At 44.5% G+C, this 17,711-nt stretch overlaps 1 protein-coding gene and 1 long non-coding RNA gene across 2 annotated transcripts in view; one reads left to right on the top strand and one right to left on the bottom strand.

Annotated features, from left to right (window-relative positions):
* Positions 1-1,046: 1,046 nt before the first annotated feature.
* LOC132383083 (uncharacterized) lies at positions 1,047-10,560 on the bottom strand. The gene is made up of 2 exons (XR_009508543.1): positions 10,442-10,560; positions 1,047-4,579 (listed from the first exon to the last, which is right to left on the bottom strand). It is a non-coding gene; the product is annotated as an uncharacterized LOC132383083 (long non-coding RNA).
* The window catches only part of tab1 (TGF-beta activated kinase 1/MAP3K7 binding protein 1), a 50,222-nt gene continuing 42,969 nt past the window's right edge, over positions 10,459-17,711 (top strand). Inside the window, exons 1-2 of the mRNA XM_059953843.1 lie at positions 10,459-11,899; positions 12,484-12,617. Of these exons, the coding sequence (XP_059809826.1) occupies positions 11,867-11,899; positions 12,484-12,617 (167 nt within the window). The 5' untranslated portion in view covers positions 10,459-11,866. The remainder of the gene's footprint in view (positions 11,900-12,483; positions 12,618-17,711) is intronic.

Here is a 17,711-nt window from a genome sequence, read left to right as displayed (position 1 = left end):
CCCACTGTGCACCTTTGGAGATTCGTAATTAAACAATTTAGTGATGACCCACTGTTTCCAGCCCCATCCTGGCAATAATTGGCTGTGTGAGTACTTCTGTGATGGTATTGGGTTCCCTGTCTGCAAAGCCCTAAACTCAAAAGCCCTCTCTGATTTATGGCATCTATGGATACCCTCACCAGAGGGAGGTTGTACTGTATCCACATATTCTTCAAGAACTAGCTTACATCCCCATCTAGTCTCTATGCAGAGGTCTAGCTGCTTGTGTGTTGGGACCCCACCCTTACCAAGAAGGAGATACTTCAGCTAATAATGTCGTTTAATTACAGTTTATTTTATTTTTAATGGCATTTTGACATTTTGACAACCAGCTCTTAACACATATTTAACACTCACAGAGGATTAGATTTTTGAATTACAAAAGATTTATAAACTACAAAGGATTTCTAAACACAGGTACAAAGCTTACTAACTAGAAGAATATAACAACAAGTAGCGGACAAGTGAGTCATCCTTCTCAGAAAACGAAGGTTGAGAAATTCTAGTTTTTCTCTTGGTCACCCCATCTTACCCCATCTGTCATTTTCTTTGGCTTTTCTAACCACCCCCAATGCTTCTGATATTTTAGCTATTTTCTAATAGATAACATCATTGCATGTGATATTTTCTGGATATTTTTGCTAGTACAAAGTAACTCGCACAGATGGTCTTAAAAGCTTCTGGTGACAGAGATCCCAAGCACCCACAATTAATACTGTGAGGGCTGACCCTCTGAGTACACAAACATCCCAACCTGTAACCATGTTCAATGTGCAAAGTGACATAACCCCCATTGTCTTGCATTTGAAATCACTTCACATTGCAAAAACCAGACCTCTTTAGCAGGTAGCCACCTTCTGCAGGCTAGCAGCCTGAGCTCCATAACACTCTTCTTTGCAAAGCTCTGCTTGCAACTTCAAACTGACTACTGCGTGCAATTGACATTAAAGAACTGAAGACTGGTTCTTGTTTACAACAAAAAGCCAGCAAAGGACAGTTGTTAAAGGTTTAACTTTATCACAAACGACTCTGACCCTTTGAAAAGGTCATACTGCTGTGAAAGAAAGCTGAGGTCAGCAACAATCTCTCTATCTATTACACTTCACAGTTTAGTAACTGTACAAAGGACTGCAGGAGACTCTCCAGTCCCAGAACACGCATCATACACCTTCTCAGCACAGGTGTTGCTCAGGGCAGTGTTCTAGGCGTTTCATCCCTAAGGTCCTTCGTAAGACATTTTCGCTATAAAGTCTGCACTGCCATTAATTTGTGACTAACTTATTATACCTCTCAACCCCATTCTCCTGGCTACTCCCTGTAACCTTTGACACACTTACCAATCAAGAACCTACCAAACTACACCTGATGTATTCCCAATTATTTGGCCTCCACAGCTGCCTGTATTATTATTATTATTATTATTATTATTATTACTACTTTATTGTGGCCAACCAATTGATACTAGAGCATACAATTATCACAGCAATATTTGATTCTGCACTTCGCGCTCCCTGAAGTACAAATCGATAGCAAATATAATAAAAATTTAAATTATAAATCATAAATAAAGAGCAATGAATTCCACAGATTCGCCACTCTCTGGCTAAAGAAATTACTCCACATCTCCATTCTAAAGAAATATCCTTCCATTCTGAGGCTGTGCCCTCTGGTCCTGGACTCTCCCACCACTGAAAACATCCTCTCCCCATCCAATCTGACTCAGCCTGTCAATATTTGGTAGGTTTCATCGAAATCCACCCTCATCCTCTAAAATCCAGAGAGTATAGGTCCAGAGGCATCAAACACTCCTCACACATTAACCCTTTCATTCTTAGGATTATTCTTGTAAACCTCCTCTGTACTGATTCCAATGTCAACACATCCTTTCTAGATATGGAGCCCAAAACTGCTCACAGTACTACAATATGGTCTGACCAATGGTTACAAAGTCTCGGCAATGATATCCCACCATTAAGAGGTGAAAATGCAGATGTTTATAAAAATGGACCAAAACAAAGGGGTTGAGGAAAAAAAGTCAGCCATGATTGAATGGTAGAACTGACTCAATGGGCCAAATGGCCTAATTATGCTCCTGCATCTTATTGTCTTACCATTTCAAACTTTGGTCCATGCCACATCCCCACCTTCCCTTGTTACCCACACACACTGCACTCCACCTCACCATGTCAGTCGTCTGTGAATAAATCCCAAGTCCTGCATTACATGCACAACAACCAGATCTGACCGACCGCACACCAGTCATATCTCTGCCATTTCTGCAGTTCGTTTTTCCTTCCCACACAAATGGGCTTCTGCGCCAGAGAACGAGGGAAACACTGGAGCCAAAAAATATTTAGAACTGGAAAATGAATGGGTTGAAAGGTTCGTGTTAAGACCAAAATTAGTGGCTGAAGGGTGTGGGGAGGAGCATGGGTGAGGTTTGGTCGGGGAGTCCAGAGACAAAAGAGATTCACAGTAATTCTGGGAATAGAGAACCCTCAATGCCAGCAAAACAAAAGAGCTGGTTATTGACTTCAGGAAGGGGTGCAATGCACACACTCCTGTCTACATCAATGGTGTAAAGGTTAAGAGATTAGAATTAGAATTTATTTAAATCTTACATCTATCCCACAATGTGAGGGAGTAAAAATCTTTGCGTTATGACTCCATCATAATGTACAGACATGTGAATTTAAAAGTCTAATGGCTTGTCGAAAGAAGCTGTCCCACAGCCTGTTGGTCCTGGCTTTAATGCTGCAGTAGTGTTTGGCAGATGGAAGCAGCTGAAACAGTTTATGTTTGGGGTGACTGGTGTCCCCAATGATCTTCCAGGCCTTCTTTCTGCACCTGCTGCTGTAAATATCCTCAATGAAGGGTCGTTCATGTCCACAGATGCACTGGGCCACCCTCTGCAGTGGCCAGCACTCAAGGTTGGTGCTGTTCCCATACCAGGCTTGAAGTTCCTAGGAGTGAACATCACCGATAGCCTGTACTGGTCCAGGCACGTAGATATCATGGCCAAGAAAGTACGCGAGTGCCTCTACTCCTCGGGAGTCTAAAGAAACTTAGCACATTCCTGCCGACCCTCACCAATTTGTATCAGTACACTGTAGAACACCTCGTATCTAGATGCATCATGACCTGGTATGGCAACTTCTCTGCCTTGACAGCAATAAACTGTAGAAAGTCACGGATACAACTTAGTCAATAATCAGCTCTTTAGCTTTGCTGAGATTTTTGTAGTGGCACCACTCAATCTCATTCCTATACGTCTTGTTCTGATCTTGCATCTTATTGTTTCCCTCAACTGCGCATTCTCTGAAGCTATGACACTGCATTCCGTATTGTGCTATTACTTTACCATGTTCTGCCTCAGTGACTGTACAATGAATAGATCCATATGAACCGTACGCAAGACAAGCTTTTCACTCTGTCTCGGTAGATGTGGCAATAATAAACCAGTTCCAATTCCAATAGAGGAGGCTGTTGCATTAGAGCGAGATTCAGGAAAACCAAAACAACTCAGCGGCTCAGGCAGCATCGGACAGTTACCGTTCCGGAATCTCCGTCAGCACTGGAGGAGGAGAAAGTCAACCCCGTTGTCAATTGGAGAAGGGGAGGGCGGTGGAGAGAGCAGAAGGGGTGGCTCTGATAGGGTGCATGTCTAATGTGTTAAGGTAACAGCTACTTTAAAAACTGGCAGCTGGAACACAAAGGTACAGACACAAATTGGAATAAAGATATCGATATATTTGAGAAAAAGGAGAGGGTGGGGTATCTGCAATTGGCAAATTCAATATCGAATCCTGAGAATTTTAATGTACTGAGTCAAGTGGAGCTGATTGTCATGTGCACAAGTATAGATGAGGTACTGGTACAAAGAAAATCTTGCTTGCAGCACCACAGGTTCATAGATTCAGAGAGCACACAGAGGACAAGGTATATGAGGTATGTATGTATGAAATGCAAATGAATTACACAAGATAGTGAAGAAAGATATTGCAAAACAATGAACAAATGCAGAAACAATTAGGAGCTAGTTTATAGCGGTGCAAGAGTGTTCCATTGCTGAGGTAGCTTTAGGGTTGTGCAAGTCAGTTCAAGAGTCTAATGGTTGTTCTTGAATCTCGCAGTGTGGGAATTTAGACTTTTATACCTCCTGCCTGTTGGCAGCTGCAAGAAAATGAACATGTCCCAGACGGTAGGGGGATCCTTCTTGAGGCAGTGCTTCCTACAGCTGATGCTACTCTCTGCAACCTTTTGTGTTCCTGTGCATTGGAATTGTCATACCAAGCTTGACGCAACCAGTTAGGATACTTTTTACAGTACACCTGTAGAAGTTTGTGAAGTGTATTTTCCGCCTTGACTTGCCTTATGCTTCCAAAGTTCAAAGTAAATTTATCAAAGTATATATATACAACCTGGTGATGCTTTCTTGTGGGCATACACAATAAATCCAAGAAACAAAATAGAAACGAGGTGCTGGAAATCCGAGCAACGCACACAAAATGCTGGAGGAACTCAGCAGGCCAGGCAGCATCTATGGAAAAAAAAGTACAGTTCACGTTTCAGGCCGAGACCCTTTGGCAGAACATAATGGAATCAATGAAAAACCATGCTTAACAGGACAGACAAACAACCAATGTGCAAAAGACAACAAGCTGTGCAAATACAAAAGAAAACTAAATAAATAAACAATAAAAATCAAGAACATGAGGTGAAGAGTCCTTGCAAGTGACTCAATTGGTTTTGGGAACAGTTCAGTGAGGGGGCGTGAAGTTCTCCACTCTGGTTCAAGAGCCTGATGGTTGAGGGGTAATAGCTGTTTCTGAACCTGGTGACGTGGATCCTGAAGCTCTTGTACCTTCTTCCTGATTGCTGCAGTGAGAAGAGAGAGTGGCTTGGGTTGTGTGGGTTTTGTGATGGATGTTTCTTTCCAGTGACAATGCTCCATGTCGAGCCAAGATCCTGAAGAAATAGTAGATTAATACCAGCCACAAACCAGTAAGGAAGCTCAAATCACAGCTTATGCTCGTCAGCGATGACCCGGGACTCAGGTTGGCTGGCATTTACAGGATTCCCTGTAAATGTGGAACAGTGTATATCGGCCAGATGGATACACAGTGGAAACCCACATCAAGGAGCACAGGAGGTGTACCTGCTTGGGTTACGCGGAGAAATCGGTGGTAGCAAAACACTGCATTCACAATGGCCATAGGATTGACTTCAATGGCACAAAACTACTGTGCCGTGCCAGTGGCTTTTGGAACCGCCTGGTGAAGGAAACCGTTGAAATAAGACCAGAGGAAAAGAATTTTCGGAAAGACGAGGGTCTCACTTGAAGTAAGAACCGGAATCTGATTGAAAACAAGGTGGGAGAATGGAAACCTGATTGGATGAGGAGGGGCAGACTACAGGACCTATCAATACCACCAGACTAGACATGCCCAGGCATCAACCATGATGAAGATGGCAGAGTTTATCATCGCAACGCCGGTTATGATTGATGTCTGTACCTGTCTGGGAGCCGGAGAAGAGTTTATTTGTCATATATGCCTGGAAAGCACTAGATCCTATTTCCTTCTGCAGCCTCTCTACTTTCTCAAAAGTACCTGCCCCTCCATCTGTCTTCATACAGTCTGCAAACTTTGCAACAAAACCATCAATTCTATCATCCAAATCATTGATATATAACATAAAAAGAATCGATCCCAGAACAGACACCTGTGGAACAGCACTGGTCACTGGCAGCCAACCATAAAATGCTCCCTTTATTCCCAGTTTTGACCTCTTGCCAATCAACCACTGCTTTATCCATGCTAGAATCTTTCCTGTAATACTGTGGGCTCATAGCTTGTTAAGCAGCCTCATGTGTGGCACCTTGTCAAAGGCCTTCTGAAAATCCAAGCACACAACATCATTCAATTCTCCTTTGTCTATCCTGCTTTTAATTTCTTCAAAAAATTCCAACGGATTTGTCAGACAAGATTTACCCTTGAGAAAGCCATGCTGACTACACCCTGTTTTATCAAGTGCTTCCAAGTACCCTGAGACCACATCCTTTATAATCAACTCCAACATCTTTCCAACCACTGAAGTCAGACTATAGTTTCCTTTCTTCTGCCTCACTCCCTTCTTGAAGAGTGCAGTGATATTTGCAATTTTCCATTCTTCCAAAACCTTTCCAGAATTGTGATTATTGAAAGATAATTATTAATGTATCCACAAGCTCTTCAACCGCCTCTTTCAGAACCCTGGGGTCTACACCATCTGGTCCAGTAACTTAGCAATCTTCAGACCTTTCAGTTTCCCAAGAACCTTTTCTCTAGTTATGGTAACTTCACAGACTTCATGACCCCTGACACCTGGCACTTCCACCATACTTTCAGGGTCTTCCACAGTGAAGTCTGATGCAAAATACTTATTCAGTTAATCTGTTATTTCATTGTCCCCCCATTACCGTCTCTCCACCATTGTTTACCAGCGGTCCAATGTCCCCTCTGGCTCTCTTTTACAGTTCATGTATTTGGAGAAACTTTTGGTATCCACTTTAATATTTTTAGCTAGCTTACTTTCGTATTCCATCTTTACCTTCTTAATATATTTTTAGTTGCCTTCTTCTGGCTTTTAAAAGCTTCCCAATCCTCTTCCTACTATTTTTTTTTCTCTATTATATGCTCTTTCTTTGGCTTTTATGTTGGCTTTGTTAGCCATGGTTTTTTCATCTTTCCTTTAGAATATTTCTTCCTCTTTGTATGTATATATCCCGTACCTTCCAAATTGCTTCCTGAAATTCCAGCCATACCTGCTCTGTTGTCATCCGTGCCAGTGTTCTTTTCCAATCAATTCTGGCCAACTCCTCTCTCATGCCTCTGTAATTCCCTTTGAAGCAATGTAATATTGATACATCTGACTTTAGCTTCTCCTTCTCAAATTTCAGAGTGAATTTGATCACATTATGAACATTTTACCTCAAGCTCTCTAATCAATTCTGGTTCATTGCACAACACCCAATCCAGAATAGCTGATCCTCTAGAGGGCTCAACCACATTGCTCTAAAAATCCATCTCATAGGCACTCTAGAAAATCCCCCTCCTGGAGTCCAGTGCCAACCTGATTTTCCCAATCTACCTGCGTATTGAAGTCCCTATTGTAACATTGCCCCTTTTGACATGCATTTTCTATCTCCCTTGGAATTTGTTGGCCACATCCTTACTACTGTATACAGGGCCTCTATACAGCTTCCATCAGGGTCTTTATACCCTTGCAGTTCCTTAGCTCTATCCACAATGATTCAACACCTCCCAACCCTATGTCATCTCTTTCTAATGATTTGATTTCAATTTTTAACCAACAGAGCAATGCCACTTCTTCTGCCTTCCTGTCTGCCCTTTTGATACAATGAGTATTGTTGGACATTAAACTCCCAGTGGTTATCCTCTTTCAGCCATGATTCAGTGATGCTTACAACATCATACCTGCCAATCTTTAACTATGCTACAAGCTCCTCTAACTTATGAGCATTCAAATACAACACCTTCAGTCCTGTATTCACCCTTTTTGATTTTGTCCACCTTTTACATTGCAGCTCATCCTGTTGACTACAGTTTTGCCCTACCAACAGCCTCTCCTCACTACACATTGCCTCTGTTTGTAAACAAGCTATGTCATCTTTGGTGCCATTATTGGCCTTTCCTACGATATTTCTTGCATTGAAATATATGCAGCTCAGGACACTAGTATCACCATGCTCAACCTTTTGATTCCTGACTTTGTCTGAGGACTTACCAACATCTACCTCCACAACGTCTCCACTAACTGTTCTGGCACTTTGGTTCCCCCCCTCCCCCCGACAACTCTAATTTAAGCCCCACTCTGCAGTATTAACAAACCTTCCCATTAGGATATTTGCCCCCTCCATTTCAGGTGCAAACCATCCCTTTTGTACAGGTCCCACTTTCCCTGGAAGAGAGCCCAATGACCCAAAAATCTATGCACCAACTCCTTAGCCATGTATTAAACTGTATAATCTTCCTAGTTCTGGTTTTACAAGCACATGGCACAGGCAGCAGTCCTGTGATCATAACCCTGATAGCCTTGCCCTTTAACTTAGCACCTAATTCCCTGATCTCTCTATGCAGAACCTCGTCACTCGACCTATCCATGTCATTGGTACCTACGTGGACCACGACCTCTGGCTTTTCACAATCCCACTTAAGAGTGCTGAGGACTCGATCTGAAATCGAGAGTGACAACACACTCTCCAGGAATCTCGTTCTCGCCGACAGAACCTCCTGTTCATTCCCATAACTAATGAATGCCCTATCAACAGTTCTCCCCCTTTTCCTTCTCAGAGAACAAAACAGACTCAGTGCCAGAGATCCAACCACTGTGATTTTCCTCTGTTAGGTCATTCCCCCCCAACAGTAACCAAAGTGATATGCCTGTTGTCGAGGGGGATGGTCACAGGGGTATTCTACACTGGCTCTTTAATCACCTTCCCCTTCACAACTGTCACCTGCACCTTGGGTGTAGCTACCTCTCCCTATGTCCTATCACCCCCTCAGCCTCCGGAATGATCTAGAGTTCATCCAGTTCCAGCTCCAAGTACTTAACATGGTTTGTTAGAAGCTGCAGCTAGATGTAGTTGTCAGGGTCACTAGGGGTCTCCCTGCCTTCCCACATTCTGCAAGAGGAGCATTCAACTATCCCGCCTGGTGTGGCTATTATCCCAGCTAAGCAGAAATAAAGAAGTGAAGGAAACAATAAAAACTTAATCTAGAGCTTTTTTTCGCTTTCTCTGACTGAAGCCTCTCTTTGATGAAGCCTGGAAAAGCTAAAGCCTCAAGATCACCACTCTGAGTCTGCCCACTCAGACAACGGCTGCTTACCCCCGCCTTCCTTTACTTTGCTCTTGCTAATCAATCCCAAATGCTGAATGATCAGTGATCAAAGCTCCTTTCTGCTGTCGCTAGCCACTGCTGCCTTTTGTACCCAGGCAATGGACCTGATTGAAGTCCTCTCCTCTCAAATCTTCTGATGCCTGGATTGGCCGCTGGTCAAAGCTTGTTTTTTTGGAGGTGCTTTTTGAGTAGCCCAGACAAATAACTGGATACAATTTCTAAGCAGTGAACCCTGCAGTCATTTTGTCCAGTAGCGGTGGAATGAATATTTTTAATGGTTAATGAGTAAACACAATAGATTCTCCAGATGCTAGAAATCCAAAGCAACACACACAAAAATGCTGGAGGAACTCAACAGGTCAGGCAGCATCTATGGAGAGGAATAAACAATCAGTGTTTTGGGCTGAGACCCTAAAGGGTCTCGTGTGTTATGATGGTTGATAAGTTACCATTTAAGTGGAAGGCTTTGTTTTGAATGGTGCCAAGTTCCCAGTGAGTTGTTGTGGCAGTCTAAGCTGTAGGAGTACACGCTGAGGGACACACTGACAAATGCAAAGTCCTCCCCCCAAACCCTCCAGCAGCCCTTGTCTTTTATTTCCCCATTTTCCTCTCTGCCTGGCTCCATCTACCATTCATTTCACAGTCTCCCAACGCCACCACTGCCCACCTCTTCTACCTGCCATTACCTTCCTTTCATCTTGGAACCTTTCTCAGCCCACCAATCATCTCATATTCCTGTCTCTCCACTCCCCTTCTCCTCTTTATACTGGCTATCTTTGCTTTTCCACTCTCAGTCCCAAAGCAGGGTCTCAACCTGAAATATCGACAACTCCTTTCCCTCCCACATTTGCTGCTTGATTGGCCGAGTTCTTCCCGCAGATTGTTTGTAATCCTGCTCCTCAAGCTCACGCTGTCCTTGTGTATCTATGCTTTCCACCATGCAGGGACCCAAACCATCCTTCCAAGTGAAGTAGTGATTCACCTACACTTCCTTCACTTCGTACATTGCAATCCATCCACATGATCTCCTCTTCAATGGAGGAACCGAACATAGATTGGCGACTGCTTTACAAAGCTCCAAAGCTTAATTCTCCATCTCACTCCCATTCTCATCTCTCTGCCTTCAGCCTCCCATCTTGTTCCTGCAATGCTCATAAATAAACTTGAGGAACAACACCTCACCTGATTTAATACCTCGGATAACCTGTTGTGGGCCCAGTACACATGCAACCATGAAGGAGGAGTGCCAGAGCTTCTACTATGATAAGCAGTCGGTGATGAAACATGTCAACATCTGCCTGATAAGCTATTTAGATCTGCTCAATTTGCCAACTGGAGCAACAGCTCCACTGCAGATGTCATCTCATTGGCTCTTCACTCAACTCCAGAACAACTGGACAATGAAGCTGCATATATCAGGATGCTCTTTATTGACTACATCTCCACGTTCAATACCATCCACCCCCCCCCCACCAAAACGAATCAATAAGCTCCAAGACCTTGTCCTCAATGCCTCCTTGTACAACTGGATCCTTGATTTCCTCACTTGCAGATCCCAGTTTGGATTGGAAACGACATCTCCACAATCTCCATCAGCACAGGTACACCACAAGGCAACCTCTCACTCAATGTCAGTAAGACCAAAGAGCTATTGACTAAAGGAGGAGAAACCATGAGCTAGTCCTCATCTGGGGGAATCAGAGGTGGAGCGGATTGGCAACACAATTTCCTCGGTGTTCTCACTTCAGAGGGATCTGTCCTGGGCCCACCGTGGAAGTGCAATTATGAAGAATGCGCAACAGCACTTCTACTTATGAAGATTTGGCATGGCATCTAAAACTTTGACAAGTTTCTGTAGATCTGTGTATACTGACTGTTTGCATCTCAGCCTGGTATGGAAACACCAATGCCCCTGAATGGTAATGTCTACAAAAAAGCAATGGATATGGCTCAGTCCATCACTGGCAAATCTCTCCCCATCATCGTCTTATTTCCTCGGGGAGGCTCTCCGGGTACAAAATAGTTTTTGCACGGTTAATCAAAGCAGAAAGAACGTTAGGAGGCACGATGCTGGCTGTTGAAGTCCAAGTCTGTGTGAGTTGATAAGATGATTACACACGACATTCCTACAGAATGGCTACAAGGTGAAAGAAATCAATCGGGCCACTAAGAGTCGGTGGAAAAACCAGGAAACCTAACAACGAGGAGGAATCTGTATTTCCACGGTTTCTGGAAGGGTCACCAGGATCCTGAAGAAATATTGGATTAATACCAACCACAAATCCGTAAGTCAGCTCAAATCACAGTTTATGTGAGTCAAAGATGACCAGGGACTCACGTCAGCTAGTGTTTACACGATCCCTGTGGATGCAGAGCTGCATTTATCGGCCAAACAGGATGTAAACTCCGGTAGGCAAACTGGAGTGGATCAAAGTTGCCTCTGAGGCAGGAAATGATATGTTTCATTATTAATCTCTGAAAGTACTTCATCACTCTGGATGTCAGTGCAGCTGGGCGATAGTTCTTGAGGCAGGTTACTACACTCTTGGATGGAATGGGTGTGGAGGACTGTGGTCTAGGTGTAGGTCAGTGGGACTAGGAAGAATAACAGGACTGGATGGGCAAAAGGGTCGGTTCCTGACCTGTCCACACCACTCGCCCTTCACCATGGTCCTGATTCCTGAACTCCACACGTCATCAGCAGGACGGCAGAAAGTCAAGATGTGTCTCACTGTGGTTGCTGAGCAGTAAACAGCGGGCTTGCCCCCTCCAGCGAGGACAACCGGCACGGCTCGGCTCGGCTCGGCCCGAACCCCGAGCCCGGGGCCCTGCCCGGCTCCGGACACCTCGGCCCAGGCCACGCCCACTCGCCGGAAATTGTTTCCTCCCACGTATGACGGAGCGGAATTCGTATTTCCGCTCAAATGGCGTCGCAGAGGAGACGGGGTCTTCAGAATGTGAGGAATTGGGAGTGTCTGGGAAACAGGGCAAGAGGCGTGGGAATGGCAGGGGTGGGTGGAGGCAGATGGGGAATAAACGGGTGGGGAGACTCTGCGGGACTACGAGAGCAGCTGCTGACATATCCCCTATCCTTCATTCAACCCGAAACTTGTCAGCCCCTCCATCCCCCTTCCCCTTCCAACTCTCCTTTTCCTCCCTTCTGGCTTTCCTCACTCCCCTCCCTCCCCTACTCACCCGTCTCCCATCCCATTCCCCCCTCCCCTCACACATTCCCGTTCCCCCTCTCACTCCTCTCTTCCCTATACCCCCTTCCCTCCCACGTTCCCCTTCTCCCCCGTTCCGCTTCATCCCACTGTTCCCCCTCTTCTCCCCCTCTCACCCTTCCCCTCCCCATACCCCTTCTTCTCCCTGTTCCCTCTCCCCATCCCACCCTCCCCCAGTTCCCCTCTTCCCCCCCCCCAAATCTTTCTGTCAGTCTAGTCTATTCCTCCTCTCTGCCCCCCCCCCCCTTTGGCTGCGCGTGTTAGATTGGTGATCACATTATGTTCAGACACTGAGGGTAATTTCCCAACGTGACCAGGAGCAGCTGAGTTGGACAGATGACCTCACAGTGTGCCACCTCTCGGGGATCGGTTACGGCACAAATCGCATTTACCAGGCAGATGGAACCAGTATTGAGGCTCACAGCTTGGAGGATGGTTGGCTGAGGTTTCGGTGAGTTTTAACCCTGGGTCAGCTTCCAGCTTGTGAGAGATTTGTTTGGGATCAGATGTTGTGATGTGGACCAAAGACTTTGGCCTTTCAAATACTGAATTGTAGGAAATCGTTGCTGACCCAGTCGTGTGCTCTAGATTAAAGGTGTGACTTGACCAGAGCCTGTAGATTGGCTAAGGGAGATCTTGATGAAGTTATGTCAAGTATCAATTATGAGCAGCCTGACTTGGATGGCTAATGTATTATTTTCCAAAGAAGGTTGCTGGTAGGTGGGTGTTTCTGAAATCCTGCTGCTTAACCCTGGGCCACTATCTCCTTATGTGTCTCGGCTTTTGGGCTTTCTGCCACGGTTTTATTCAAATGCAAGTTGCCATCATTGTTGGGACAGTGCTAATAAATCATCACTCTTAGGATGAAAGAGTTTCTTTCCTTTGTTACGTCTGTGAAAATTGGCAGTGGCAAATGGATTCCAACCCTCAAAAGGTTGCAGCATTTCTGAATAATTGGAAATAACAGTTTGCATCTGTTCCTTTTGAGCATGATGAGTGAGTGAACTGGGGATTTTGTTGTTGATGATGAGAGCTGGTGAGCAATGAGTCCGGGTTACAATCTTTCTTACTATTTCTGTTGAAAATAAGAGGCTACCGGTGAAGACGATAAGCTTATTGGGGGATGGTTTTTGCATTTTTCTTCACCTACCTGTACATAGCATTACAACAAATTTTCAAAGTAAAATTTGACTGAAGCATTGTTCACAAACTAAGTGTCATGTGAGATGAACTTCCAGTGCCGTACCCACAAAAGCAAATTACATTAGTGTTGCAATTTAACATCAGATAACACTTCCAAAGCATTTATTGGAGTTAAACAACCATTGTTACCAAGCCATGTTGTTTTGTTAAATGATTAAAGACGTGGACTTTAAGTATCATAAATGAAAGCGAGAAGATGAAAAAAAATGAGGAAGAAGGGTTGGAGACCAGAGACAGGGGAGTGGAGGTAACCCAGAGTTGTCAAGTAAAAATATCATGAATTAGAGGATTCTCTGAATATTGCTGATGAATTCATGTTGAATAAAATACTGTCTTGATCAGGAGGTACAGAAGTCATATTTTATAACGATCTGGTGTAACCTATAATCCAGAACATCAATGGCAGACAGGATTAAGGTAAATCTGAGGGAATTTAATAAGTATATTATGGGCAAAAGAATAACCAAAATTACAATAGGCCCATTCGGACAAAAGAACTTTTCATGGACTCTGATATAGTTCAGATCCTAAATGAATATGATTTTTGTCAGTATTTGCAAAAGAAGTAGATTTTATAGTTGGAGAACACATCAAAGAGGAAAAATAAATAGCAAGTCTCCATAAATAAAGAGGTGGTACTCAATGCCTTAGTAGGATTAAAGGTGGCTAAGTCCCCTGGGTGAATGGGATTTATCCCAGGCAATGATGGAATTCAAGGAAAGGGATTGCTATGGTGCTGGCTGGGATGAGTAAATCTTAACATGCTACAAGTGAGGTACCAGGTGGCAGGAGGACGGCAAATGTCCCATTTTTCAAGCAAGGCAGCAGTGGCTACCATAGAGAGAGTGCAGAGGAGAGTTACAAAGGTGTTCAAGTCGTCACTTTTGTTGTCATTTCGACCATAACTGCTGGTACAGTACATAGTAAAAATGAGACAACGTTCTTTTAGGACCATGGTGTTACATGACACAGTACAAAAACTAGACTGAACTACGTATGTAACTACACAGAAAAAAAACTACATTAGACTACATACCTACCTAGGACTGCATAAAGTACACAAAACAGTGCAGGCATTACAATAATTGCCTGGATTGGAGGGAGCATGCCTTATGAGAATAGGTTGAGTGAACTTGGTCTTTTCTCCTTGGAGTGACAGAGGATGAGAGGTGACCTGATGGAGGTGTATAAGATGATGAGGGGCATTGATCTTGTGGATAGCCAGAGGCTTTCCCCCAGGGTTGAAATGACTAACACAAAGGGACATAGTTTTAAGCTGCTTGGAAATAGGTACAGAGGGGATGTCAGGAGTAAGTTTTTCCACACAGAGAATGGTGAGTACTTGGAATGTACTGCCGGCAATGGTGGTGGAAGCGGATCCAATAGGGTCTTTTTTGAGACTCTTAGATGGGTACATAGAGCTTAGAAGAATTGAGGGCTATGTGGTAGGGAAACTCGAGGCAGTTTCCAGACTAGGTTACATGGTCGGCACAACATTGTGGGCTGAAGGGCCTGTAATGTGCTGTAGATTTCTGTGTTTTATGTTCTGTTAACAGATCTATGGGCTTGACATAAGTACTGAGGACGTTATTGGAAAATTTTTGCAGGATAGTGTTAATTTCATGTGGAAAAACACCAGTATGGCTTTGTCTAGGGTAGGACTTGTCCGACCAACCTGAATGAAATCTTTGAAGAAACAGCAATGTGCATTGGCAAGGGCAGTGCAGTGGATGTGGTAATATGGACCTCAGTAAGGCGTTCAAGAAGGTCCCACATGAGAAGATGTTCCATCAGGTGAGGGCCCATAGGATCCAGGGCAAGTTGGTAAGCTGACTTGGCAATAGGAGGTGGATGGTGATAGTAGAGGAACACACACAAAATGCTGGAGGAACCCAACAGGCCAGGCAGCATCTATGGAAAAGAGTAAACAATCGACGTTTCAGGCCGAGACCCTTTATCAAAACTGGAAATGAAGATGAGAGGTCACTGATGAAGGGTCTCAGCCCAAAACTCCGACTGTTGACTTTTTTCCATAGATGCTGCCTGATCGGCAAGTTCCTCCAGCATTTTGTGTGTGTGTTGCTTTGGATTTCCAGCATCATGTTTGTGATAGTAGAGGGTTGTTTTTGCAATTGGATGCTACTTGTGTTCCACAGGGAACGGTGCCAGAACCTCTGCTGTTTTAAATGCACATGTGGATGTCGGAGGTGAGATCAGTAAATCCCGCAGATGAGACAAAGATTGGTGGAGTTGTTTATAGTGTGGCGGGTAATCGTAGGCTACAGGGTGATGTAGGTGTGAAAATGGGCTCAGCTGTGGCAAATGGAGAGATAAATGTAAGGTGATGCATTTTTAGGAGTATTAACAGGTTTCCAGGGTATCTTGAGGAATAGAGGGATCTTGGCGCGTGGCCTAGAGGATAAGGCAACGGTCTAGTGATCTGAAGGTCACTGGTTCAAGCCTCAGCTGAGGCAGCATGTTGTGTTCTTGAGCAAGGCACTTAACAACACATTGCTCTGCGACGACACCGGTGCCAAGCTGCTTGGGTCCTAGTGCCCTTCCCTTGGACAAATTCGGTGGCGTGGAGAGGGGAAGGCTTGCAGCTTGGGTAACTGTCGGTCTCCCATACAACCCTGCTCAGGCCTGCACCCTGGAAACCTTCCAAGGCGCAAATCCATGGTCTCACGAGACTAACAGATGCCTATTCCTATTCCTAGAGGGATCTTGGTGTGCAAGTCCAAATGTTTTGAAGGTGGCAGCTCGGACAGATAACATGGTTCAGAAGACGTATGGGACAGTGAGTACAGTAGCTGGGAGGTTATACTTCTTGTGTATAAAACATTAGTAAGACCCAAGCTGGAATATGGTGTAAACATGAGGAAACCTGCAGTTGCTGGAAATTTAAGCAACACACACAAAATGCTGGCGGAACACAGCAGGCCAGGCAGCATCTATAGGGAGAAGCGCTGTTGACGTTTTTGGGACCCTGACGAAGGGTCTCGGCCCTATAGATGCTGCCTGGCCTGCTGTGTTCCACCAGCATCTTGTGTGTGTTGCTGGAATAAGGTATGCAGTCTTGCTCACTACTCCGTTGGAGGGATGTGAGAGTACTGGAGAGAATGCAGACTAGAGTTCCCAGTATATTGCCTGAGATAGTGTTTCTGTTTTCAAGAGAGTCAAGTGTATTTTCTGTGGAGTATAGGAAGGTAAGAGGAAACATGATTGGTTTAAGGTGGCACTGGTGAAGCACAGCGACGACTTGCTGGTAGCAAACACAACTATTACCTTCTTCATTAATCACACTTCTTGTTGAAAGCGTTTATAGACCGGTTAGTCTGACATCGGTGGTGGGGAAAATGCTAGAGTCGATTATCAAAGATGTGATAACGGCACATTTGGAAAGAGGTGAAATCATCGGACAAAGTCAGCATGGAGTTGTGAAAGGAAAATCATGTCTGACGAATCTTACAGAATTTTTTGAAGATGTAACTAGTAGACTTGTAACTAGGAGAGCCAGTGGATGTGGTATATTTAGATTTTCAAAAGGCTTTTGACAAGGTCCCACACAGGAGATTAGTGTGCAAACTTAAAGCACATGGTATTGGGGCTATGGTATTGATGTGGATAGAGAATTGGTTGGCAGACAGGAAACAAAGAGTGGGAGTAAACGGGACCTTTTCAGAATGGCAGGCAGTGACTAGTGGGGTACCGCAAGGCTCAGCGCTGGGACCCCAGTTGTTTACAATATATATTAATGATTTAGATGAGGGAATTAAATGCAGCATCTCCAAGTTTGCAGATGACACGAAGCTGGGCAGCGGTGTTAGCTGTGAGGAGGATGCAGGGTGACTTGGATAGGTTAGGTGAGTGGGCAAATTCATGGCAGATGCAATTTAATGTGGATAAATGTGAGGTTATCCACTTTGGTTGCAAGAACAGGAAAACAGATTATTATCTGAATGGTGGCCGATTAGGAAAAGGGGAGATGCAACGAGACCTGGATGTCATTGTACACCAGTCATTGAAGGTGGGCATGCAGGTACAGCAGGCGGTGAAAAAGGCAAATGGTATGTTGGCATTCATAGCAAAAGGATTTGAGTACAGGAGCAGGGAGGTTCTACTGCAGTTGTACAAGGCCTTGGTGAGACCGCACCTAGAATATTGTGTGCAGTTTTGGTCCCCTAATCTGAGGAAAGACATTCTTGCCATAGAGGGAGTACAAAGAAGGTTCACTAGATTGATTCCTGGGATGACAGGACTTTCATATGAAGGAAGACTGGATCGACTAGGCTTATACTCACTGGAATTTAGAAGATTGAGGGGGGATCTTATTGAAACGTAT

This window comes from Hypanus sabinus, chromosome 29 (genome assembly GCF_030144855.1).
Source record: "Hypanus sabinus isolate sHypSab1 chromosome 29, sHypSab1.hap1, whole genome shotgun sequence".
In the NCBI taxonomy this organism is placed as follows: Eukaryota; Metazoa; Chordata; class Chondrichthyes; order Myliobatiformes; family Dasyatidae; genus Hypanus; species Hypanus sabinus.
This window is presented reverse-complemented; position numbering and strand designations above follow the sequence as displayed.